Source organism: Falco naumanni, chromosome 8 (genome assembly GCF_017639655.2).
Source record: "Falco naumanni isolate bFalNau1 chromosome 8, bFalNau1.pat, whole genome shotgun sequence".
Taxonomy (NCBI): domain Eukaryota; kingdom Metazoa; phylum Chordata; class Aves; order Falconiformes; family Falconidae; genus Falco; species Falco naumanni.
In genome coordinates this window covers 11,149,170-11,176,119 of record NC_054061.1, presented here as the reverse complement: position 1 = coordinate 11,176,119, position 26,950 = coordinate 11,149,170, and the positions used below count along the sequence as shown (strand labels likewise).

At 42.7% G+C, this 26,950-nt stretch overlaps 1 protein-coding gene across 2 annotated transcripts in view; it reads left to right on the top strand.

Annotated features, from left to right (window-relative positions):
* Positions 1-19,725: 19,725 nt before the first annotated feature.
* The window catches only part of CPEB4 (cytoplasmic polyadenylation element binding protein 4), a 45,298-nt gene continuing 38,073 nt past the window's right edge, over positions 19,726-26,950 (top strand). The window contains exon 1 of one of the 2 annotated variants that reach the window (XM_040605166.1): positions 19,726-22,760. In XM_040605166.1, the coding sequence (XP_040461100.1) occupies positions 21,639-22,760 (1,122 nt within the window). In that variant the 5' untranslated portion in view covers positions 19,726-21,638. The remainder of the gene's footprint in view (positions 22,761-26,950) is intronic. The other variant, XM_040605167.1, reaches the window with a different exon arrangement.

Below are 26,950 nucleotides of genomic sequence, written 5' to 3'. Positions count from 1 at the left end.
TTTTCTCAGTGTGGGAATAGAGGAAAGGCTAAACTGAACATATGGCAGAAGAAATGACAAACCTTCGACATAACGTTGAGTCAAAAACTGAGTCACGAGGAAGGAGGAAGCCAAGGCTCTGACTGGGAGAGAGTGGACATTAGTACTTTCTGCTAAAGAAAATGTGAGAAGAGGAGGTTTGGGGGAACAGATAGAGCACGTACCTACTTGCATGGCATATGGGGACAGTTGTCCTGTGATATGACTGTGTGTTACCCAGTAAGGCAAGTCCTGCTCTGTCTCAGAGTGAGAGGTACGTGTTGCTGTTGGAATGGGTAAAACCCACCAGTGTCCTAACATGGAGCCCAGGACTCAAGCGAGAGGCAGGCAAACCCAGAATCTCACCACTGAACATCTCCAAACGCAGTCACTCACAAAGAGCTTTCCGAGTAGCTCAGAAAGTTATTCCCAGAGGCAATATCCCTCCAGGGACTGTCACAACACACTCACTCACTGAATTCACTTGCACGGAATAACAACAGGTGAGGAATGCAGAGAGTAACGTTTTTTTTTCTGAAGATAAATGAGAAAAGGCAAGCTTTTTTCAGCGGGGATCTAGTTTTTCACCCAAATCAACAAAACCAACAACAAGACCTGAACCAAGACCATCCTGTTTTGAAAGATGAGCCCTGGGAACAGGAACCGGTACACAACCAAACTGGAAATCGTTACAGTGCAGGCTTGCATGTGTATGGTTGAGAGAAGGCATTCAGGTCGGTCTCCACCCAGAAGGAATCCAAGCACACTCTGTACTGGGAAGGGAAAAGTCTGAGCCAACTATGTAATCATTCTCCACCTTATCATTGCCCCAACATGACTAATGAGCTAGGGACAGTCTGGAGGGAATGAGGAACATGGAAGCAGCAGCAAAAACAAAGTAGGTGTTTGCAACACCTCTTGTTCTGAACAAGTGCACTGAAATCATGCAGCAACCCCTCCTGCAAAGGAGAGGAAATGGCTCTAGATTAGGTGTTAGATGATTTTTTAAGTTCCTCCCCCAAATTAGCGGTTGTTTTTTTCCAATTTGGCAGGGGGGAGGCGAGAGTGGGGGAGTTGTTCTTTTATATTTCAACTTTGATCTGATATTCTTGACTCAGGAATTCATATCAAATTCTTGTAGCAGACCCTAGAAGTCAAAATGAGATTAGTTTTATAACCAGAGTTGCCGGTTATGTGCAGCATGCACTTGCTACGTACACATGGCCCTGTTGCTTATTGCTTTGAAGACCAGGTCTGAACTAGGTCGATTTGTGTGAGCAATCTGCGGGGCAGGGACATGCTATGTCTGCCAGGCATCAGTGCTCCTCATCTTTCTTTTCAAGTGGTAGATCCCACAGGTCAGGGGTGAAGATCCTCCTACCCAGTTATTTATAAAGTGTCTTTTGACAGACCTGTGAGGGACGGAGAACTTGGCTGTATTGTCAGTAGCCAGAGAAAAAAAGCCTTTGCTTTCAGGAACACTAAATTAACTGCAAAATAAATAAATAAAATGAAGAGCGCTCTCTTGTTATTGTGCTGCAGGCATCATTTATTAGATGCTGCTGTGCTGCAGAGTCCTTATCTCTCCCTCCAGATAGTGTAAATCAGAACTCCTGTTGCTGACACCCCGAGAGTGTTCTCATCTGTCAGAGATTTAGCTGCCCTTTTCTTGTATGTTTTCCTAGAGAGTGATATTTTATTTTTACTTTAACCCTCAGCGTACTCATCATTCACCGCTTACACACTCAAGAAATAAAGGGCCAAGGAGGGATGCTCCAAGGCCTTTTGTTGCTGTTGATGAACGTTTCTTTCTGTCCTTAGTGAGAGGATCTCTGTCAAAGGCAGATGCTTTAGCCATGTTAAATACGTGGTGCTTTATGCAGTGCAAGAGTCAGGTCTCCCAGGCTGGTTTCTCCCCCTCTTCCTGATCCAGCTGGTGTCATGAGGCTTCACCCTCCCTGCGTTGTGGCTTTCAATATTATTCCTTTAATGGGCCTAATGACTTTTCAGCTTCTGAAACATGAATCAAATATACAGATTACTCCTGAAGGTACTTGGAAGAAGCTGTGATTTTATTTAACTCCAGTGACTTCTCTCACTGAGAATCAGTGGTACCTCTGCCAGAGGCAGGCGAAGCAGATCCCATGTGGAGGGGTGATCCATCTCAGCAGGCAGTAGATTTAGTGATTCATCACTGCTTTACCTCATTTAAATACACTTTCCATTCATCCTGATGACTTACTGTGGAGATGGGGCTAAAATATCTGCTTTTAATTAGTTAGTGGCTCTCAGGCTACAGTAGGACCCCAGGATAAATGTTATCTTCCCTGCCCAGTGGGTCCCACCCCAGCAGTAAGGTCTAAAGAAGTCCTTTACTTACAGAGCATGGACTTTACATGATAACTCTGCTTTTTGATAATATTATTTAAATACTTGTGTGGGTACATACTTTCTCATGCATAACCTTTCTCATCCTTCTCCCCTTGTGTCTCTCGTCAGTGAGTCTCTTAGCCTCATAAAACTTCAGGTCTTTCTCTAAAGTCACTCCAGTGCTCTTTCCTCCCTTAGCCATGATGCTTATGTCATTCCTAACCTAGCTGTGAAAACTGTCAACAAGGAAACAGTTGAGTTTTGAGGAAAAAAAAAATGATAGTGCCTTGCCTCCAGTAAGACTGTATATTTACTGTTTGGGTAGAAAACCCGATTTTGTCTGCAGCAAAGACATACTTTTAGTTTGATTCTTGTTGACAAACAATCTGAGTTGTGGTATAGACATCTAAAAGTGTAAATTGATCATGTGGGTTTGGGTTGATGGTCAAGGACTACGAAAAATTAAATGGTGCCTAGCTCTATTACAAGTGTTATGACAGCTAAATGACATATATGAATGCTAAAAGGAGGTTTGTTTTTATACATGCATGTACATGTATATAGAAACATACCACTTTAAATATGAGTAGATGTGTATACTGCATTTCTGTGCTACATACATTCTGGACTAAGAGATTCAATCCTAGTGCAAAGGAACAGTGTCAAAAATCTGTTTTTCATTCTTGAACCTTTCAGAGACAGATTCAAACAGCTGGTTTGCGCCCAGAAAATACTAGTCTTGAGAAACGGAGGGTCACCAAATCCAATTCCCTTTTGTGGTGATTTTGATCCAGCTGTATTTAGCTTTCAAAGTTTCTTAAAAATCCAGACAAAGCCCCCATCAGTTTAGGAGAACTTCAGAAAGCAGCTCTGAAGCCTCCTAGCAACAACTGCTTAATTATCTCTGCAGGCTGGTGTTCTTGTTTTAAGCAATCGGAGAAGCAATCTGTCACCAACCTGAACGCTCACTGCTGTAATTCCCGGGTGAAGTTTCTGGTGCTCAGCAGGAGTTGCCTGTTGCAACACATTTTGCACAGAGAGCAGTGTTTGGCTTGAGGACCTACAGAACCTTGGATGAATTTCAGCTCACAGCCTACAGTAGTAGTTGACTCTGGGACAAGCCACATATACCTCAGGAAAGCTGCCAGAATAAGTCAAGGCTGCACAAGAAGAAATAAGCCGGTGGGTTTTTACTGGTCCAATAGGTCAAATGTACCACTTTTACTGTCCTGAAGAACCATTTATTATGATGCCCAACCATAACGGCAGAAAGATAGCTTATTATGTTGGGTGCTAGCAGATGACCTGGGGACACTTGAATTGCTTTGCTACAGATTTATTGGGTGAACTGTGTCCAAGTCAATTGCATCGAAGTACTAAAAGATGTTTAGATGCTTGAATGCTGTTGATACCAAGATAAATTAGATTCCCAGTTCTGGTTTAGGTGCCCACCTACTCCTACTTGTCAAATGTGTCTTGCTCCATTTCCTTGCTCATTTTTCATGGGGTGCCAGGGATAAAAGACTGTGTGGCACCTGCTTCAGTCGTAAACAGCCATTTAGAAGACGTGTGTACTTTCCCTGATAGGTCTCAATTGATAAAGCAGGACATTGCAAAACCCCAGGTTAAATTAGGTTGGATTATAGAAGATTGGGTTGTAGCTACTTTTCCTTAACTAATTTTGCCTTGTACTGTAGAATTCGTTTTGGTTTTTTCTTTTCTTTTAAAATTATGCCTTTAATGCTATGATTAAAAGATTATTTTCGGAATGCAGATTAATTACATGCAGTGCAGTTGGCCCAGATATGGTGAGAACTTGAACAACATCTCAGAGGCATTCTTATGGAATAGAGTATACATACAAAAAGTACCAGAACACCAACCTTAGGGATGGCGCAAGAACACTGCAAGAGAGGACCTGCCTTTGCTATATAAAATTCTGTTGACACTGAAGGTTAGAAAAGGTATTTGTAAACGTGTCAGCATGATCTGCCTCATGTGATTAAATACTAGTCGGTGTGTCCTGCTGTCACTTATTAAACTTTGGCATTTACTGATAATTGTCAGGTTCCATATGTTGTTGAAATAGCTATGTTCTGCAGATGAAAATATGGATAAAAGTGAAGGAATAATTCAGATGCGAGAAGTCAGCAGAGTCAGCTGCCTGTAGTATAACCTGGAAACACAATATGGCTTAGAAATGGGCTTGTGCGGCCTGAAGGATATAGATAGAATCTTTTATCTCTTGTCAGATATAGGCCAGAGCAGCAAAGTTCAGATCTAGTTTTGGATCACTGAACTAGTTCAATAATACCCAGCAGGAACCTGACCCCACCAGATAGCCCGTCTGTTTTGGGGCTTTTGAAGATCTGCTTCTCTTGCACACTTCTACCCCCATTAGACCAAGTTACACCAGTGTGAAGTGTAGAACTGGGTCTGGCTCCACCATCCACAGAACTGGGGGCAGGCAAACTGGAAAACCACAGAGAACATCTGCCTTTTTAGCAGGTGGAATTTGGACTGCAGCAGGGCAAGACTCTGTTCTGTTACTGAAAGATTTAATTATTATATTTATTTTTTTATTACTAGTGGCTTCTAAGGCACCAATATGTTGTAGGATACTGTAAAAACACAGTGGAAGAAATGGTCTGAACAAACCAGAGAAGGGTTAGAATGAGCTGAAAGACCCTCCAAGGCAGAGGGGACACCGAGCTATGCAGCACAGGTGACTATTGTGAGGGAGCAATGCGTGAAACTGGTGGAATTCTGAACTCTGGGGCTGCAGACACTGGATATTTCATGCTTCTGATGGTTTTGGTTTTTTGCTCCTCTCCCTTTACATGGCACACCTTCCATTTGTTTTTCAGAATTTCAATTGTAAACTTCAAATTCTCCTCCTCATCCTGCCTTTATCTTATTTACATCCAGGAGATTCTGTGCTTCTCTGAGGGCTGACATGCCCTGGCTTAAACTGGAGCTGCCCTGAGGATGATTTTATATTTAGTAGCTCCTTAAGAGCTGCTCTCATTTGAAGCAGCCCAGACTGCCTGATACAATATTTACTGCAGAAATCTCTCTCCTCCCTCTCCCGATCACAGTGTAATGGTAAAGCTGAGCTTGAGAAGGGGACAGAGCCTTAGCCACAGTGTGCCTGGGTAGCAGAGCCTTGGGGGCCACAGTTTCTAACCCCTTTATGCCATCAGAGTAACCCACAAGATCTGTGGTGAGGGATGAAATTCTGTCCCACAGAATCTGTTGCCAGGGGAGCACAGCTATCAGCTTGTATCATTCAGAATATACCTGTATAAAAGGCCTAACCCAGTGCAGCCTCTGATATTCTCCCCGCACATGCTGGGGTGGGTTTTTCTGCATTTATTACAAGTTGTCCCCTTCTTAGAGTGGCGTGTTGATTTGGAGGGCTTAAGAGAATGAGGTCTTCTGCAGGAGTGATACGAATGCAAAATCACTTGGCTTCTCCCAGTCTTTGGGCGCCAGCTTTTTAACAGGCAGCTTTCAGGAATCCACTTCTCAGTTTTTATACAAACCTCCTGGCTTCAGTATTTGGGTGCTCTGATATGACCGTTGCTCCCTGTGCCAAGTCCTTGTGATAGCAACGGGGTGAAGCTCTGACCTGCAGCTTTCCTCTTTCCAATGGAAAACTCCATAGTGAAGGTTCATGGAACTGTGAAAGACCCACAGCTCTCCCTCCAGACACCCCACTGGGCTCCAGTCTGCAGCAGGCAGGCCAGTCCCTTTTAAAATGGTCCCTATTTCAAGCCTGCGATGCTTTTAAGTATGACAGCGTGTGGGTGGGAAACGGCGTATCAGATGGAGATCTCAGCATCGTGAGCCTGCAGAATAAAGAAACGGCACAATATTGCCTCTGTGGAGAGCAGTCTTTCCTGGAACATTTGACTGAAGCCACGACATGGGAACACAGAGACTCTGGTCTCTCTAGATTGTGTTCCTGGAAAAGCTGTTCAATTATTGATAAGGGTCACACTGACATCACCAAAAGACAGCGAGGCTCTTGCTTGCCTTTAATAATTTCTTACTCAGCAGATCTTTCACTTACAGCTCAGCAGAATTGGCACTGCAGATTCATCAGCTGAAATACAATATGCATGCTGGAAAGACAGACTGCCCAGCTTTTTCATTTGCAAACTAGAAAGGAATATAGAGCCGGCACCCCGGGTCAGTTCTGCTCTGCAAAATGCTAACTGTCATTATGGGGTTGGCGCTACCAGGTTTTCTTTCCTGCTGATAACGTTTGGTGGTTGTTCATTGTTCAGAGCTGCTCTTGAGTTCCTCCTCCCCCACTTATGACATATGCTGGAAAGGAGGATTTCTCAATAAAGGTAAAGAGAGGGGACTCATACTAATGATCCAGATCTAATTCAATTTAACATGCACTACTCTAGCTAGTAAAGCTGCTGCTGTTTTGTTCAAAGTACAGTGCTGACAGCTTATGCAGGGAGGAGCATTAACCCCCTCTGTTCCTTGTACAAGGTTTAGTATTCTAAGAGAACTTTTTTAATGAGAGAGAAAGCTTTAAGCCTAAATAATATTTAAGCCCCTTTGAGACCTGGGACTGTCTTGGGTTTCTGTGAATGTGGCCCTACAGGATCAGCACCAACTGGGAAGCAGGGTGAAGTTTTGGAGGACCCTCATGAGATTCTGGCGCTCTTAAACCTGAACCCATAGCAAGTTTGGAACAGAAGTTGAACGACCACCTAAAATAAACGCATATGAAGAGTCCCTTTTTAAACCTGTTCTGTTCTTTCTGACATTTCTGAGTCTCCTGGCAGTGGCTGTCATTCACCTAACTGATGGGATCACTAGCCGCCTGTGAAGTAAGGAGGCTAATGACCGAGACTCATTAGAAAATAGGAGAGAGACTCTCATATCAGCAGATCTGAATGTCAGGCAGGGCATCCCATCAGTTTGAAAACGCGAGACCTGTAACTTCCCTGAAATTCCAATTTGCTGCAAAATCAAAACGGCACCAGTGTCACGCCTGGGGAAGGGTCAGCCTGGACATGGTGTTTCACTTCGGCACTTCCATTTTGTCTGAGGTCTCTGCAGCCTCAGAAGCTGTCACACCAACTGCTTTTCCACATCCAGGCAGTTGTAACAGCAAGAGGTACGTGCATGTTCAAGGAACCTGTTTACTGTGCAAAGGTAAACAGTCAGGTTCCATTTTCACAATTACTCCTGTGTTAGAGGTAGATGCAAACATTGGGTTGCCAGTGCTACTGCGTCACAGATGCAAACAATTTTCATCAGGGTGAAAGCCCGGATGATACCACCATGGCAACCAATTTTAAATAGAAACAATAGGCCGGCTCCTTTGCTGAAATAAAGGCACAGGACCCAAAGATCCGGTTCTGTATTCCTACCACAGAGAACACAATTTTTGAGCATTCATATTTTCTGTGTTTTCACTGCTTCTTTCCTCAGAGCATCTCAACATGCTGTTTGCAATTTATATGCAGTAAATACTAATGGAATGAAGCCATCTCTGTGGGGCCAGCGGCAGTCAGAAAACAGCATGGTGGATAAGGGAAGTTCTTGCCAACTTCTTTATCTTTCCAGTTACAGAATCTTTAAGTCCCATGCAGAGAAGTCAGTCCAGTTTTTTCCTTGAAAATCTTAAAAAGATAAACAACAAATCATTAACGTTGGAAAGATGAAGTGCTGAATCATGCCTCCCACACTTTAGAACTTGTGTTCCACTGAGTCTAATTATTTCACACTTGCTACATAAATCTTTGAGCAGTCTATTCCAAGAATATTCATGGCAGGGGTTGAAAAAGAGAAAGTTCTGATGAACAGTATAGCATGGGGACAACAGTTCTGGTCAAGCTCACTGGAACCTCATGTTGACTTATCTCATAGGAATGGGATTTTATTTGGCCCCAGCCAACCTCAAGCAAACTTGAAATTGCTGGGAGAGCAATACAGTCAATATGCAGCTGACTGAGCATATAGAAACTGCAAGAAAATGTTGAACATATTTTTAAGCATTTTAACCAGTGTCTTTTGTGTATCTGAAATGAGGTGAAAATATGTTGAAGTCCCACTGGAGCTCTCTCTCCCTTGCTGCAGCCGGCATGCCCTTAATAGAGTCAGAGGGTGTAGAAATAGGAAATTACTTTCTGCTTTTGCTTGGGTATTGGAGATGGAGAGCTACTATTAAAAAAAAAAAAAAAAAAAAAAAAAAAAGCAACAAACAAAAACCACAACAAAAACCCAAACCAAAAACCTAACAAAATCATTAACCTACAGCAAAATCAGGAAGGGCATGTATCAAGTACTCCACAGCTCTTAATTCTGAGAAGGAACTTCAGTGCTCTGCCATTGTTTTCCCCTGTGCAATTCTTATCTGACAGGTAGTATCAGTTGCCAGAAACGATGTGGGTTTATTCTGTACTTTGTATTCTAATATAAATGGAGCTGAATACTTGTCATAGTCCTTTGGGCAGGGCTCCCTACTGCTGCAGAGTTTAATATTAAGATTGGCAACACTAAGTTAGCTGATGTAATCCGTTCCATTACAGATATTTATGGCACGCCATATTACAATACAAAGGCAGAGGTTTAGAGACGAGAAAGATGTGACAAGCCAAAAAAGCCAGCCCATTCAAAACTGAGACTGACACTGCAGGGGTCTATTCCCCTTGCTGTACATTCACAAAAATTTCTTTTAATGCCATTAGGAGTATACGTGATGCAAAATTCAGATCAGGCATAAACCCAATGGCAACCCCACTGATGGCAGAGCCACTGCTACACATAACACTACGTCTGACTGCAGATCTGTCTTTAACATTAGTCAGTGACTCACGGTCACCAGCATGTATTGTCCAAAGTTGCTTCTAGGTTTCCCCATTCTTTGGCCAAACATCACAAGCCTTGGCTTATTGTAGCAATGGGGGAAAGGAGCAGCATGAAGGAGTGTTTGTTCCTCTTTCTAGCAGCCTCTTTATACCCCTGCAGTAGCCCAGGAGCCGACACAGTAATCTGTGAATTATAACAAGTCAGAAAAATATGTTCAGCTTATTTATGCTTGCAGAGCCCTGGGTATTTCCTTCTTGAATTTCTTGCTTACCCCTAAGTCTCATCAAGCCTCATCAAGCAGCTCTTTCAGATTCGAGGGCAGAAACTGAGTGACTCCCTACCTGTTTAAGAGCCCATTTCTTTCCTACAGCTCTCCTGGAGGATCCGTGGTGTCTGTTGTGCAGAATCAGCACTTTCATTAGTCTTAACGGAGCCTTTTCTTGTGGAAGACACTGGAGAGGCTTTGCATGTAACTGAGGAATTTCTATTAGAGATCATCGAGGAGATGTAACACCCCACACTGCCTGGTGCTTCTGATTTGAAGTGAAAAAAATACTGATAATGTGGTATAGACGCAGTGCTCTGTTTCTGATACAGAAGGGCCCAGCCCAAGAGCTTGTTTCCCTGAATTTCTTCCCTGAAGTTCAAGGGAGGTTGGAGCCAAAGTGCTTAACTGAACAGTCTAATTTTGTGTTTAATTTCTCAAGGATGTGGCAAAATTAGCTTTATGAAACAAATGCTGTTTGCCATACCATTAAATCAGTTTCTTGCCTTTTGCAATGACTTCTTAGTGCTGTTGGTAAAAATAACGTTGCTTTTCCAGTATATCATGTAAAGTGATTTCAGCTGGTTTTTTTCCATTCCTGACCTCTGCAATGCTTGCATTTTAGACAGTTTTATACACTTATTGATTACCTGATGTACTGTTCTAATTTCTAGGAAGTAAGAACATGGCCCTTAAATCATCCAGACTCTTTGAAATGTTTTAATTTCCTCAAGTAAATAGAGCATATTTTGCCAAGAATCTTAAACGTATGATACATGGATCTGATTCCACTTTTACACAGGTCTTGTATAACTCCTTTCACTTCAGTGATATTATTCCTGATTAGCATTGAGAATCTGGGCCAGAATATGGGAAGAAGAGTGGGTTAATGCCATTTTTTCTGACACTGAGTGCTTTAAAAGCACTCTGAGACTGTAAACCATTCCCATTTCTCAGTAAGTGCCCTCTGAGAGGATTGGGAAGGATTGAAGAGTTTTTAACCAGTAAGTCGCTTGAGGTCTTTCACAAATCAGTACAGATTTAGCCATTTCTAGTGCTATTTGGTGATTACGTATAGTCAGTAAACTGGTGGTCTCAACCACCAGTGGACAAGTGTCCATACTACAACCGCTATCAAATTAGCTCCCTTGCTGGCAATCTGGAAGGAGGGCAAACGGAGCATGGGTCTGGTTCTCTTCCCAGGCTTTGCAAGTTTTCTTGTCAACCAGGAAGGAACGTGTTCTGTAAAAATGCTTTACAAAAGTGTATTATTCGCCTCATCCAGAACTGTCATGCTCCAGCGCCTAAATACGAAGGCTGATATTCTCCAAGAACCCCGTCAAACTCCCACACCGTAGATGACTGCTACAAGTTATAAGCACTCCCAAAATAGGGCTGGATTTTCACAGTGATAATTGAGAGCCATAACTTTCCACCAGGGAGGCTCTGTAGGTGGGAGCAACAGCAGAGACAGTAGTATCAACAGAGTCGAGGCTTCTTACCAGGATGTTATCTAATTTTATTATAGTGTATGTATTGTAATCCTATCAAAGTATAGCCTTTCTTTAGTGGATGCCTCCTGTACACAGTTATAGACCCATCTTTTGCCAGTGTGAGAAGAACCCTAAGGGAGCTAAGAAAAAGACTTTATCCTCATGACTGCCTTAAGCCCTGGTTCAGGAAAATGCTCACATTCAGGACTGTGCTTAAGCTCTATGGACATTGTTGAATTGTGTTGGCTTCAGTGAACTGAAGACTAGAAAAAAAATGTTTGTGCAGGGTTTTGTTTTCCTTCAAAAGAACTGAAAAGGTTACTCAGTGCTACCACTACTAAGGAAAACCACTCATTAGCTCAGTTCTGATGTAAATATTGGAATATTTAAATGCAAGTTCAATAACGAGAAGCTAAACAGAGAAATATTCTCAGTCACTGTAAGCAATAATTGTTGTTCTTTTGGGACCACATGACCAGAAAGACTGAATCACAGAACACTTATGGGTCACATTCTTATTCAGTACACCACTGCCTCAATCAAATAACGCCAGAGTTGCATTGCAGCAGTTGCTGTTGAGATCAGAATCTGCATATAGATATCCTGTCTCTCAAGTTCTAAAAGTACTGTTATATTTCAAGTCAAAGAGAAAAGAGAGAACAAATAACACAATTTATTGCTGCAGATTATTTTTATGCCTGTGTGCTCCATTTAAGAGAATAATCTGTAAATGACTTATTATCAAGAAAAGTTATTTGTTTGCACTAATCAAGCCTTAAACTTGGAGGCATAATATGGAGCTAATTATTTTTAACTAACTAATCAACATGTTTCATTCATAAGTTGGGATTTATCAATATAGCACATGAAAGGAGAGAACATATTATTATTTCAATTTAGATAATATGCAAAAAGCACTATGTTTGTAATGACCTGCTTTCACTGAATATAATCAAGCTCCAAAGCTCCATTACAGGCTGGAAATAGCAGCAGCTTACTTTAATGAGATTTCTGGCTCTGGGCCCCAGCTGTTCTACGCAAGGCTCTCCCTTTGCTCTATGACCTACCAATATGTGCTGTCACCAGTAATGAGACAGGACCTATTTCCTAACATGGGGAAAAATTGGAAAGCATGAGTTCATTCTACTCTGTTGGTGGAAACACACCCTCTTTCCCCTGCAAGGGAGAAGGAGGGGAACGCTGAATATGCAACTTCCCCACCCCCATCCCCCCCTCCCGTGCCAGTGGAAATATGACGTGAAACCCATAAGGTAGAGAATTCAAAGGTAAGATCCAAACTCTCATCTGACCTCGTCCCCTTAGCACACAGAAAACCAACATTCATTGGGCACAGCATCTCTCTCCCCTGTGGAGTACCCCAGCAGAGCACGCTATATTACCCGCAGGCCATGGGGAAGGGGGAACAGTAGTGGTCTTAGGCTCTGAATTTTACGGATTTTGTGGAATTATGCTCATCTCGGAGCCGTGTTGGGAATATGCCAGGAGCCAAAGAGCTGCATTTGATTTGCCTAAAATGGAGCAGATTACCACTGCTCTCCTTTTTAATAAAGGAGATGCAGCCTGGAGACTACAGATTCCAGCAAGCAATGCTCCAAGAGGAGCCGAGCAGCCCAGGCATCCGCTCCGGACACAGCATGGCACACCGGTACCCAGCCTCAAGCGCTCCAGCCTGGAATGCTGCAGTAAGGGGTACCGTGCCTCCCCGGGGAGGAAGAAAAAAAAAAGACCCAAGCTCATTTTGGTCACTCTGAATTGGACTCCTCATATTGTTCTTTTTGCTTTTTCATTATTATATCCCACACTTTTTGGAAATTCTGTTCTTGAAAATGATTAGCTAACATTTGGAGGGTTTTATGCTATTTTTATCCTTAAGCTGTCACTTGGATTCATTAACACTTTGCACGTGAACCTGGCTTTTTTTTTTTAGGACAAGAAGCCACTGTTTTTTTCCCCAAATAGCATTGTTAAGTATTTCAGGAATCTAAAATCCACAAACTATTTCTGTGCCCTGAATACAAACCTCTTTGGAAAAAGCCAATGAACATTTTAGTCAGAAAATTGGAAGGTGTGTGCTTAATGCACTTTCAAATTAAACGATTTGGTGCTTTTCAATTTGTCTTTTTGCCCTTCCCAAATACCCAAAGGCACTAGCCCACTTTGTAAATGAGTAGGCTATGATATCTTATTTTGAGAAATGAAGGTGTCACTGAGTTGCAGCAAAAATAATACTTAGTACCAGTGCACTTTGTAAACCCTCACTAATTGGCCCTTGCAACAGCCCTGATGCATTCCTCCTTTATTAACAGGAATAACCAATTATTTTATTTTAGAAGTAGGGAAAAAAACCTCAAACCCAAGAAACTGAGAAGCTGTTGCTACAGCATGAACAGCTTCTTTGCCATTAAATGCACTGAACAACGACTGCCTTCCAGGTGCCTCCCGGACAACCGGTGAGTGCCCATGGACTGGCTGTCCTGGTACGCCTGGGGCTGGCTCGCCCACTGTGCTCCTGCTCAGCCTCCCAAATATTTGGAAAACGGCACCCTGGCTGTGCCCAAGGCTGTGCTTGCAGGCTAACAGTGTTCACAGCAGGTGACCCTGCCCTGAAAGGGGCTTGGGGCAGCCGTTAGCATACAGACCAGGCGCCACAGAGCTATCTCCCTCTCGCTTCCCCCATGGATGCAATGCTGTGATGCAGCTGGGATCAAAATTTAGGAGCTTTCAGCTTCAGAAATCCCATCTTAGCACAGAGATACGTGAGGCTCTCTGTGAAAGCCTGCAGTGGGCAGACAAATACCCCTTGTGTGCTTTTTCCCTTAGACAATTTCAGAAATAAGATTATAAAATTAGGTTTCAGATTTGTATTTTAAAGTTCTCTATCTGTGTGGAATTTTTTCTCCAGCTTGAGGAAGCAGTATCCTTAAATGAAAAAAAGACTCATTTCCAAAGGCCACATCACCAGATTTTGAAGTACAGTGGTAAGAACACCACTATCTTTGCAACACTACCTATTTCCTCTTTTAAATTATTTATGTATTTATTGTATTTTACATGAGCCATGGAAGCTAGAAGCATTTTTGCAGTGTCAGGTCATTCTAAAGTACATTCCATACGAAGAATAGGGCTGGAAAATACAGTTGTACGTAATACTGTTCATTAATATTACATAATTACTGCACACAAAATAGTTCTCTGGGCAGTGATAAGATTTTTTTTATAAAGACAAAAGACTCCAAGGCAATGTATTCCATTAAGGGGTTGCCTAACATATGAGGGTGTATCACTATATAGTACCTTCTCCCAGCTGCAGAAGAATGACAAAGCTAGCTTAGCCAAATGAAGCCGTTAGCATGTATAATGTGTTTTACACAAGAGTTAAATGGTTTACTGGGTTTATAAAATCATTCTTTGATATTGCAGTGACCAAGCTGAGACATGATGTAGCAAACAGCAGTTGCAGCTGCATCAGCACAGAAATGAACTGTTGGATGTTCTCTCTGGCCTAGAGAACATTTTCTGCAGTTTTGAAAATTGCTCTGAAAAAAAAAAAAAATCTCAATGTGTAGGTAGGCTAATATTAGCTACTGACAGCTTGCCTAGAGTTTTTAGCTCAGCCTTCCTGGAGCAATTGTTTAGGATAAAACGTTGATGCAGCTTTTTAGTCCACTGCTTGCCTTTATTACCACTGAATGTGAGCACAGCCCACATCTTACATGATACATTAGACCTAAAGTAATGTGGAGGAACACCTGAGTGACTAATAATGCCACAAATGATCCCTCTGAATTTTAGTATAGCCCAGTACACCTTTCCTATAGTCCCTGTGCTGTAAGTATAGTGTTAATTTTGACTTTTAATTAATTGATTTACTAAATCGTGTTAACATGCTGTAGACTATTGTAGGGACAAGACACAACCACCATTATTAATATAAACTGGAGAGCTGGACACCCTGATAAGGCTTTTGACATTGAAGAAATCATCAGGCGGGCCTTGTTAGTTTTTGCTACACAAGATGCAGCTGGTAATTCTGCTGCTAGAAAAGAGAATCTTATCCTCCTTCTGCTCCTATTTTTTCAAAGGCAGAAGATGACTTTAAATGTATGGCAGTGAGACTTGAATTCTCCGTTTCCCCACCAATGGTGTTAAATAGGTGCATCGGTCTGATGTGCCTGTAATCGGCAATGTGTGCAGTGTTAACGTTTGAAGTTCGTGTGTTGAGTCACCAAGGGTTCACCTTTCTTTCCAGATGACACCGTGACAGCTGCAATCAGCAGATGCATGAGAGCTGACAGTCCTTTGATTTCAAAAAGAGAGGGTTGCTGGCAAGGCGTTTTCCATAAGGAGTTCCTTCTAAGCTCTGTAAGTCATTTCACTTCGTAGCTCAATAGGACCTTGATTTGATAACACTCAGGGTATATCACAAACGGCACATCTGCTCTCCTGGAGTCTCCCAGGATGAGGGGTGTGACTGAGCTGGAAAGGCTGCTTCTTGGGGATTCCATTTTTTTCAGGTTTAGTTTATCTGTGAGCTCATTCTATTAAATTGTCGTTAACCATTCCACATCTTATGGGTCATATAACCTTACCAAGGCTATGCGGTCTGCGTGACAAAATTGTTCTGTTTTGCCCTGAAGATTTCCCTCTTTGCTGTGTTTCGTTGCGTGTGTAACACTGAAAGGGTGAACGGGTGCTACACCAAACCCAAGCAAACCACAGATCTCAAAGATTGTTTCTGACCGAGTAAAATTGAGCAAACAGATTTTTTCTACACCAGTTCAGCCATCCTCAGTTTTTCCTGTGACCTCAGTCACAGTCAAGCACTTACTGGGTGACGTGTTACGGTGAGACTGTCAGAATAAAAGCCGGTTAAGAAATCTACTCCTCAAAGGAAAGTGATATGCTCCCACTTGTGATTTAGTCTCGCAGTGAAGAGGTTGTCAAGCTGGTTGCAATCCTGGGGGTTGATTCTGGGGGGAGCCTGCCTAGTGCCCAGTGCCATTGACAGACATCAGCTAAAGCTGCCTAAAACGATGTCAGCTGGAGTGGCCAGGGGAATCCTCTCCTGTAAGGTAGCCAGAAGAGTTAAAGTGCTCCCAGAAGTGAATCCATTAGATGCTGATAGTGATTAGTGGAAGGTACCACGACGACTAAAAGTACTTCAAGTGTAATTCAGTCTGAAACCCCTTTTAGCTGAAAAGTGTTAGATACATCACGGCTGAGCTGCAGGTATCTGTTTGGTGGATGTGGCAGCTAATCTGGGCACTGAATCTCACAGCTGTATGCGAGCAAATGCTACTGAAAAAACTCTTCTCCTTCCTTCCCATTGAAAATATTCTTGGATATTTATTGTTGCAGTAAAGGGAAATTTAGGATTAGATTTCTAAATTAGTTGGATTCACGTTATTTTGGTGCCCAAGGGTTTTGTTTTGTTTTTTTTTTTTAATTATTTGGATCTTATGTTTCAAGTTTCATCCAAAAGTTAAGTCATGGCATAAGCTACAGGAAAATCAGTGTGTCACTTACTACACGATAAGGGGTTAATTTGACTGCACAAAGACTTGAGCTTATGGCTTGAGTGATTTCAAAAATCTTCCTTATACCATTAGCTATCTGTTGAATTAGAGTAGTAGGGTTTTAGGAACGCTTGTCACTATTTTTGTGTGTCTGTAATGAAAAGCAACAGCCATAGTATCTTCACCACTCCATGGAAACTAGCTTAGTTTTGCAGTATTAGACAGCTGGGAAAGGAAGGTTCTCTCCTGTAAAACAAGGTGGTAAATGAAACGCTATTGCTATTAAAAGTAATAAATTTTAAAATGTTGGACAAATTTTTAAACTGATCATGCAGTTGATTTGATGATTAGTTTCTGCAAAACTTACGTGGCAAATCAAAAAAAATCCTGTTGGTTTTCATGCATTCCAAATAAAGTTCAGACACATTGTTTGCAACTCTCTTCACACGATCTGGCCATCAGAGTGCCAACTTCCTCACAGGTTGCTAAATGCACTTATTTATAGACACTACTGATATTTTTCAGTAGTTATTCTTCTTCGCAACTAATGTAGTGACTGCAATTCCTGCATATTGTTCAGGCATTTTTCCTCAAAGAGGTTGAATAAAACGACACAAATCCTGCTGGGCAGCTGATACCATCAAAATGTCAGCCCTTAAGAAACGTCCCATGGTTTCAGCAAACCATGTTTGTCAAGCAAAGTGATTAGAGTCAGATTTTGGAAGTTCTGCCCATATCACTCAGTTGATCTGCATCTACCCTAATGCACTGCAAGGGTGTGCCTGAAATTAAATTAAGGCCATCTACTCAGTCTTTCCCAAACTATTCACGTAATAGTAATCTACTTCTGGAGCCAGGTTCATAGCTTCTTGACAGAAGTGCTTGTTATCCCTAAATGTGATGATGATAATAATAACTGTATGACTAGAAAAATACAGAGAAAAATAATACTTAGTATCAGATGGGACTCACATAGGTTGCAAACAGTAAACAAAAGGGGAAATTACAACCCAGTAATTACACATTCACAGACAATGATGCTTGCACCATATGTAAACAAGTCCATTTTCACACACGGAAACGTATATACGATTGCAAAGAAAGGGTTTATTTGATAAAACTGTTCAGAAAGATTGGGTTTGTAAAAGTATCTGTATCATTCAAATTATCATCCAAATTTATAATCAGGTGACTGAGTAGGCTGGAAAGAGTCTTGAAGGAAGTAGTAGTGGACACTCCACTACTCAATGGGTATTATTCAGGACGTGTTTCTGCATGTTTCCTTTTCCACTTGATTTTTCTACATATAGCTATTTTAATTTCACTATTTTTTCTTCTTTAATTTTGAACTATACTTTTATTTGCATATCTTAATTTGTAGATGTGCAAAAAGGGCACCCATCCCAGAAATGAACAATTTTACAACATGGATCTGTAACAGACAAACATTTTGATGCTTGCCCTCGAACAATCCACATTTCTGTGCAAGAATAAATTTTAAAGCCTGTGTCAGTTTTGGATCCACAGTTGTGCCCATAGACCATGTAACTGTATATACAGAAAGCCAATCGGATGTACAATGTGTGCTGTTATCCATCCGATAACTGCAGTTGAAGTAAAATTGGAATTTCTCTTTGTATGCCTGGCAGATGGGTTCAACAGAGCCCATTGCTTTTATAGAATTTGCTATGTGTGCTGAAGTAATAATCACTAAATGCTTAATAAGTAACACTGCTATATAAAATACATGCTGAATTAATATTTTATATTGTATAACTTGCTGTAATACGCATTCACTTTTAATCCAGAGCTTCCTAAAAATGTATTAGAAACCAGGGCCTTTGTGTTAGTCACTGGGACAGAATTTCTCACTGGGGTGACCTGCTCCTGAGGTAGCACGCACGCACGCACTCAAGCCAGCTTTACACCAGGCTGAGGTGAAGGTATGGTGGTCCAGGAGGCACCACACAAGCCACAGAAAACTTCAAGATACCAGAGTAACGCAGCAAAGGCCCTTTCTTCCCACCACCACCCCAGCTCTGAGAGCTGCGCTCCAGTGCAAATGCGCCTCTGTAATACCCCTCCCCATAAACACTTCTATTTATAGTGCTTAAAATGTTGTAATGGCCTCATCCATCATCCTGAAAGATGAGACTTGCTGGCTGTCACAGCTCAAACCTCCTGCCCCTTTATTGACAAATACGGCTGAAAATCAGAAAAATCCGCCTGCGGCCCACGCGACAGGCAGCAGCTCCCCTGGCGCTGGGCAGGGAGGACGCGGCCGGCACCGCTTGGGCCCTGCGGCACGAACCATCCCTGAGTAACTGCCATTTACTGCCCATTTATTTGTTTCCCTCTGTGCCTCTCTTTCACTAACTAGTTTTTTTGCCTTTTTCAGAACCAAAAAAACACAAGTTATTTGGGAGCGCCTTTAAAATACCTCCATGAGTGGGAGTTTCAGAAGATTTTTAGAATGACAAACTCAGAAAACTCCCAAAGGTTTCCACATCTTTTTATTATGACCCTCTGCCACGGTATCCCAGTTCCATGTTTCAAGAGCCAAAAAGCAAGTATCACTCAGGTATTGTGGTATTTTCTCCATGCAGGTTGCCCTCTGAACACTGTTACATTATTTTGCTGACTTGCTGTTCCACGAGCAAGATGGTGCAAATGTGGCGGCCTGGGCAGTTGAGGGGGGGCAAGGTTCGCCTCAGCCCCTGGGCGCCAAAGGGTGTTACAAACAGGCAGCGTTTCAGGTAGGACTTTATTTTTAGATATTAGCCATGACACTGCTGCAGGGAACGACCATCAATGGACACCGGCTTGGGGTGCCCCCGAGCCGCCTGGCCCCGCCGCCAGCCCTGCGCCCCGGCGGACAACCTGCCCTCCACAAAGATGGCCGCTCGAGGCGGGAACCGTTCTCCTCAGTCCAAGATGGCTGCCCCGCCGAGCATTCCGTCTTGACCTTTTGCCCATACTTAGGATGGCTGCCGAGCTGCAGGCGATATTCCAAAACCAAAAGTGGCCGCCCCGGACAGGGTGTTCCCTGCCCCTACCAAAGATGGCGGCACGAAGAGGGGGGCGGGGCGCGGCGGGGCGGGGCCTCCGGCCGGGGAGCCGGGCCCGGGGGCGGGGCGGGGGCGCGCCCGCCGCCGAACCGGAAGTGCCGCGCTGCCTCCTCCAGCTGGTTGTCATTTCGTGCGGCAGCTCGGTCTTGAGGAGACGGGGCTCGGCAGCGGCCGGGTGGGGAGGAGGGAGGCACCGGCTGCGGCACCGAGGCAGGAAGCGGCGGCCGCTGGGGGGGTGGGGGGAGGGGAAGGAGACAGGAAAAAAAAAAAAAAAAAAAGAAAAGAAAAAGGCAAAACAAGGCGGCAGCAGCAGCAGCGGAGGCTCAGCGCGGAGGACCCGTCGCAGCCAGGCTCGCCGGCTACCGAAGCGCCTCCCGACTCCCCGGAGCCGGTGTCGCGGCAGCTCTCCCCCCCCCCCTCCTGTGGCTCTCGCCTGCGGAGCCTCCCCCCTCCTTTCAGCTCCCGGCAGCAGCGTCCCCCACGGCGACCCTCCCGGTGCCCGGCCGGTTTACATGAGGGGGAAGGAAGCCCGCCTGGAGCCGAGAAGACGCGCAGCAGCTGGGGAAGGACTGCTCCGAGGAGCCGCCGCCGCCGCCGGACCCCGCGCCCCGGTTAGTCCGCCGGGTCCCCCCTCCGCTGCGCCCAGCGGCCGAGCCCCTGCCCCGTAATCTCCGGGCGATTTGGGAGAACCGGTTAAACACCTTCCATGGGGGAGAGAGGAGCCCGGCCCCCCGCCGCCTGCACCTTCCCCTCCCTGCCGGAGGCTGCTCCTCTCCTGAGGTAAAAAATATCCCTCCTGCCTTCCCCGCCACCAGGACTCTTGTGAGGGAGGGGGGACACCGCGGGGGACACCCCACAGCCGGGGCCTGGCGAGCCGAGCCTGCCAGCGCCGCCCCTGCCCCGCTGGATGCCTGGTCCCTGAGGAGGAACAACACACACACGCGTACCCACCCGGCCTTTCAGCCAGGGGCTCGCTCGTCTGCGGGGAACCCCCGTATCTCGGTGGAAGGAGGCGAGCCCCGCACCAGAAACCACCCTCCCAGCAGCAGTGAGAGCAAGAAAACCTCCTTCCCCTTCCTCCTGCACAACTCGCTGTCCCCTCCTCCCCTCCCTTTTCCCGAACGGTGAATGCTCATTTCTGAGATGTAAATCTGCCTCTTCGGACAGCCAGGACTCATATGAAGGACACGCAAATATTGGATCATAAATAAGAAGCGAGTCTGGCGAGCTCAGAAACCCAGCCCAAAACGAGCAGCATCAAGAATCCACCCTTCTCCTGCACAACTCACTCCCCACCCAACACACATAGAATACTAATTTCCTGAGATAAGATCTTACCCCTTTAAACAACCACACGCGCGCGCGCACACACACACAGAGTGCATATTATTACTAAATATAATAGGTTAAACCCAGCAGCACGGGAAAAAGCCTCTTCTGCAACTCACTCTTCCTTTTCACCCTTCTGAATGCTGAGATCCTGAGGTAAATTTTTCCCTTACCCACAGCAAAGACTCTTTTTGAACAGGACACAAATATATATTAGATTATAGAGATGTATTAAATTATTCCAGATTTAAATCTATTTTTTGCTGCCAAGGGGTCGGGGGACCAGACGTCATTGTATATTTTTTTTTTCCTTCCCTCTTAACTCATTTATGGGCGAGTCAAGGCTGCTGAGGAGGAAAAAAACAGGATAGTTAGAATCTCTTTATCCTTATTCCCCAGAAGCTTTTTCTCTTATTGCTGTGCATTTCCTTTAAAAAAAGGAAGCCTCTTATTTTGTGAACCAAAGATTTATTTTTCCCTTCCTCCTGGCCAAAGGAAGGAAACAGACACAAATTGACATATTTAAATAGTTGAAGAGATCTATCTTTTGCAAAAAACGAACATCTTTATCCAAATCTGAAATAAATAGCGTGGAGGGAGAAACTGGAATATCTAGCTAAAAACAGGATACTTACTAATCTCGCCTCAGAAGAGGACGAGGTAAACACTAAACATCAACTTGTTCTTACAGGGAGGATTCAAACCCTAAATATAATAAATGGGGGATTACGGGTTTGGAGTGTTAGTGCAAAACAACACTGGAAATAAGTCAGCTTTTCCAGTCAGATTTCATCCACATCTGCAGCCTCCACACCATCATCAAAATGCAACCCCCAGCCCTGCTGCTTTTATAAATAATAACACAGCTGCCAATGGCAGTAGTGCTGGGTCAGCTTGGCTCTTTCCTGCTCCAGCTGCCCATAATATTCAGGATGAGATTCTGGGGTCAGAAAAATCTAAAACTCAGCAACAGGAAAAGCAAGAGTCCCTAGAAAAACAGCAGCTTTCCCCTGGTCAAAGTCAGGAAGCAGGCATGCTCTCTGAACCTGAGAAAGCTAAAACTGAAGAAAATCAGGGCGATAATTCTTCAGAGAACGGCAATGGAAAGGAGAAAATAAGAATAGAATCGCCGGTATTAACAGGATTTGATTATCAAGAAGCTTCGGGGCTAGGTACTTCGACACAGCCCTTGACATCCACTGCATCTTCTCTGACTGGTTTTAGTAACTGGTCTGCAGCTATAGCTCCTTCTTCTTCTACAATAATCAATGAAGATGCAAGTTTTTTTCACCAGGGAGGGGTCCCTACTGCCTCAGCTAATAATGGTGCTCTGCTGTTTCAGAATTTTCCACATCACGTCAGCCCTGGCTTTGGTGGTAGCTTTTCCCCCCAAATTGGACCCCTCTCTCAACACCACCCTCATCACCCCCATTTTCAGCATCATCACAATCAGCATCAGCAACAGAGGAGGTCTCCTGCAAGTCCTCATCCACCTCCATTCACACATAGAAATGCTGCTTTTAATCAATTGCCTCATTTGGCTAATAATCTTAACAAGCCACCTTCTCCATGGAGCAGCTACCAAAGTCCATCGCCTACACCATCTTCGTGGAGCCCTGGTGGCGGTGGATACGGTGGGTGGGGTGGGTCCCAAGGTCGAGACCACCGCAGGGGACTGAACGGAGGGATAACACCCTTGAACTCCATCTCGCCCTTAAAGAAGAATTTTGCAAGTAATCATATCCAGTTGCAGAAATATGCTCGACCCAGCTCGGCCTTTGCTCCAAAGTCATGGATGGAAGACAGTTTGAATAGAGCTGACAACATTTTTCCTTTTCAGGTGAGCACGCTGTTATATCCATAAGAAAAGTAACACGTAGGTGCATTTAAAATGACCTAGAAAGAGTCTGGTGTTTCAACAGTACATCTGATTGTATGGCTTATGCGCTTGCAACTAAAAAAAAAATATATGGCTTACTTGAAATGTCATCGTGTGAATTACTCTCTGAGCTGTGAATCATGGTGGGTTTTTTTCAATAGTGCTAGTCATGTAAGTATTTGTTGCCCACCAGTCGTCTGTATTAGCCAGTTTTGTCCAGCTTAATACTTAAGACACATTCAGAAATAGCTGATGAGCAAACATCGTTACAAGTAGCAAGTATATCTACAAAAAAGGAGTAAGGAAAAAAGTGCTGCTGCTGAAGGTATGAAAGATCTGAGGCCTTCTAAAGTATTTGAGAATGTGCCATATCTGAGAAAAAGTATTAGGTGATTTTATTTAGTTTTACAGTATCATATGGACTTGTAGTGCAACATATTTTTTGTAGCATTTTTGGAAGCTTTGACTTTTTTACATGATGGTAATCAATGCAGTTTGCTTTCCTCATTAATGGCAGCAAATTTTTGTTACAGGCTATTAAATTATCACCAAAAATAGATCTGGAGGAGTGTCAGTTGGTGCTCTCCTAGATTTTAATGTGGCCTTATCCTGGCAGGAGGCAGGTTGTCTGGCAGTTCAATGTCTCCTTCTAGGCTGACTTCTTATGAATTTGAGAAGAACTGTATAATGTTGAACCTAATTTGCAGTAAAAATTAAAACAGAAGTACTCTTTTCTTCATCTGACCACTAGTTAAAACTAGGTTTTGTGTGTATGTGTGCACCTTTTGTAAACTGTAAGGTGAATCAAAAAAATGAAGAGTTCTTTTACGTTTAGAGGGTTGTTTTCCAATGTTTCAAAGTTTCAAATGAGGGCAAAAGTAAAATTTTCCAAATGATTTCTAGCCATGCTGGAAGAACCAGGGTGACCTACTTTAAAATAATTTGAAAGATCTGTAGATAAAAACTGTGCAATAAGTCTCACATTGTAAACCACCCTAAAGAAACAGAATTATATTTAATAATGACTTTGTAGATTCAGACATAGGAACAGTTCAGTTCTGCTTTGTAAACTGTTCAGTTTCTGTTTGGTTTGCGGGGCCTGCCTATGCAGCCTTCTGACAACAGAGCAGCTGCTGGCAATAACTTTCTGTCAAGAGACCTTTTTCTACTGCAGAGCTACTAGCTGGTTCAGTATCAGGTAGAGCCCTTTTAAATTTAGAATGCATAGTAATAATTGATTTTAATGTCAGGATTAGTCATTAATATAATGAACCTGTGTCCAGCATACCAAATTTATACACTGAAACCATTAGAAAAAGGGACACAGCTGGAGTCGGTCTTTTTTCAGCCTCACTGCAGTGAGACTTGGCTCACAGTTTAATTCATTCTGTACCCTGACACATAGCTGATGTTCAGAGTGACAGAATGAGACCAAGTGTGTCCTTGCTGCTGTGTGTAAGGCCCAAATATAAACTCAGTGATAGAAACATGCTTGGTTTGACATCAAGGAAATTTCAGGAAATTGGCAAAGTCAACCTTGAGTTCTGGGTTGTGTTCCAAACATAAAATATCAGACACACTTATTTTGATCCTGGTAAAGAAATAATTTTTGTGTAGCATGTTGGTATCTGTTTACATAAACACTAAGATGAAGCTGTACATGTCAAGACCAAGTCTGACACTCCTTCATGCCAAGAAAAAGGAAAGTGTTAAGAGTGAAGTGCTTTGCAGTCTGTTACTATCACTTCTGTGAAGAAAAGGGCAGGACAGCAAAACAGGACTTCAGCACTGCAGACCGAGAAAGATGCTGATTAATTTTGAAGCCATCTTGGACAACTGCTTTTTATAACTTTTTTTTTGTATAAAGCCTTTAGCTCCTTTGGTCACTTCGTCATTTTTGTGTTGAAAGCATACTGAATTTTTGAATTGCTGGAAACAAATGATGTAAAAATTGACCTTTGATGTGTTCTTTATTTCATTTTATTATGCTGATTGTATGCCTGACTCAAAGCAGAAATAAGTTTTGCTTATTGTATATTTGTGTTCATACATATATATATACACACACATATATATATGAAGTATCCTTGATGCAATCATGTACTGGACAAGGCTATTTTGTTACTAGAATCTTCTTAGATTCCTGTTTAGGAAATAATTGAAAGCTGTCTTTGCTTCAGCAACATAATGGAGTAATTTGATACAACTATCCCTTTCATTTAATATTTATGTGTTGCTACTTAAATCATTAACAAGTGTTGCTGCAATCTAGTGAAAATTAGTTTCTTTAGAAGGCAATATATAAACCATCAACTGCAAATATTTTGGGATCACTCTCTTTTTCTCTCAGAGGTTGTCTTTACTCCAAAGCTTGGTGAAACACAGAAGTCTGTTTTGATGGAAATAGGGTAACCAAGTGTAAGTGGTCATTTCCTCTTCAGAGAGGACAACATTGCATAATGTCCCTATAAACCACTAATGTGAACTGCTGCTCACTTCACATGTTTTTGCCCATAGACCTTAGATGCTTGTGATGAAATGGGCATTCCAAATAGTGCAGATGAAAGGAGAATACTGCGATGATCTGTTTGGTAATCTTGCAATTTCAGGATTGCTTGCTTGGTATTGAGAGCTGCATGCAAAACATTGTGGTTTTTGTTCTTCATTTGAAATTCTGTCTCATAACATTTCAGAAGTAGCATGTCTGTAGGAACCTCTTGTTGCAGAGCTGGAACTGGAAGCAAGGTCAGAGAAGACTGTTACCAGATCTGTTAATGAAATCAAGTTTTGATGATTGTGCTTTAGCCACTGGGCAGGCTTCCCCCTTCAAAGATCTTTTGAAAAGAGAAAAGCCATTGTTCTTTGTGTGTTCATTTGAAAAGGAAATGGTCTCCAAATGAAAAAATGGTTCCTGAATAAAAAAAAAATAATATTTGGGCCTTTTGGATATAACAGCCTTCCCTGAGAATTAACAAATTAAAATGCTTTCACTATGACTATTGCATCTTACAAAATTACTGATTTTTTAAAAATAATTCCTTCTACTTCTCTCCCAGCAGCACTGACAAACTAAGTGCTCATTGCATTTTACTGCAGCATTGCCGTAAAGATTGTTTTGGCTTTCCTTTTGCTATGTACTTGTACTTCCTCATAAGAGTAGAACATCCTGCCTGTTATGCAACGCATAAATCTTGCTTTGATAGGCATTTCCAGGTTTCCAGATCTCATCTTCAAATGTGTGACGATGTTTTTTAAATTGCTTTTTGAAGGCACAAGCATGTTAAGCAATAGCGTCCAGCTTTCTGTAAAAATGCTTAAAAATAATTTGTCTTTCTTCCTGGAATTAGGCTTGAAAATAACTGCCCATTTCAAAGAATTTTATACATGAGAGCAGTTCATTATATCCACTTGTTCAAAATGTTTTTTCCTTTCTTCTGTAGTGGCTAGTTTCCAGGTATATAACCCCTTCCAAATCCATTGAGGGTCTGTGCCAGAGAGACTTTCTCTTCCCCGAGGCAGATACGGAATGTTTGAGAAAACACATACGTGATTACAGAATGTGTTTTAATTCTGAGCTATACATCATGATTTGTTTGAAATGGGTTGATTTAGTAAGTGCATTAAACAAAATCATGGGAAGCTGGAATTAAAAAATAATCTCTTGAATGCAGTTGCCAATCTTTCCTCTTGAAGGAATTTTGCAAATAAATTTCTTTACCGTGCCTCTTTATTTTAATATTTCTTCTTTGTTTTTGAGGAACCTTTTCATAAGTCATGATGGCTGGTTGCATAAAATGAGGCTACATGTTTTGCAAAAAGTTCTGCAGAATCACATTTTTATTATAGGAGCAGCAATTATTCCAAGAAGTTTCAAGCTATCACTTTAAAATAGAATATAAACTTGAAGTTGGATTTTTTGAATGTTTGTTCACCCATTTTTCTACAACTACATCAGCTGTGTAGTAATTAGTGTTTTGTGTGCTGTTCCCCACAGCTACTGATCTGTGGAATTAGAAGCACTCTAATGTGGTATGACATGCACAAGTTAAGTATTGTGGAAGTTAACACTGTTCTTGTTTTATAAACTTACGACTGACGTTAATACTTCAGCTTTGGCCCTCCTGTGCGTTTTTGACCTCAGGGTTTCTTTT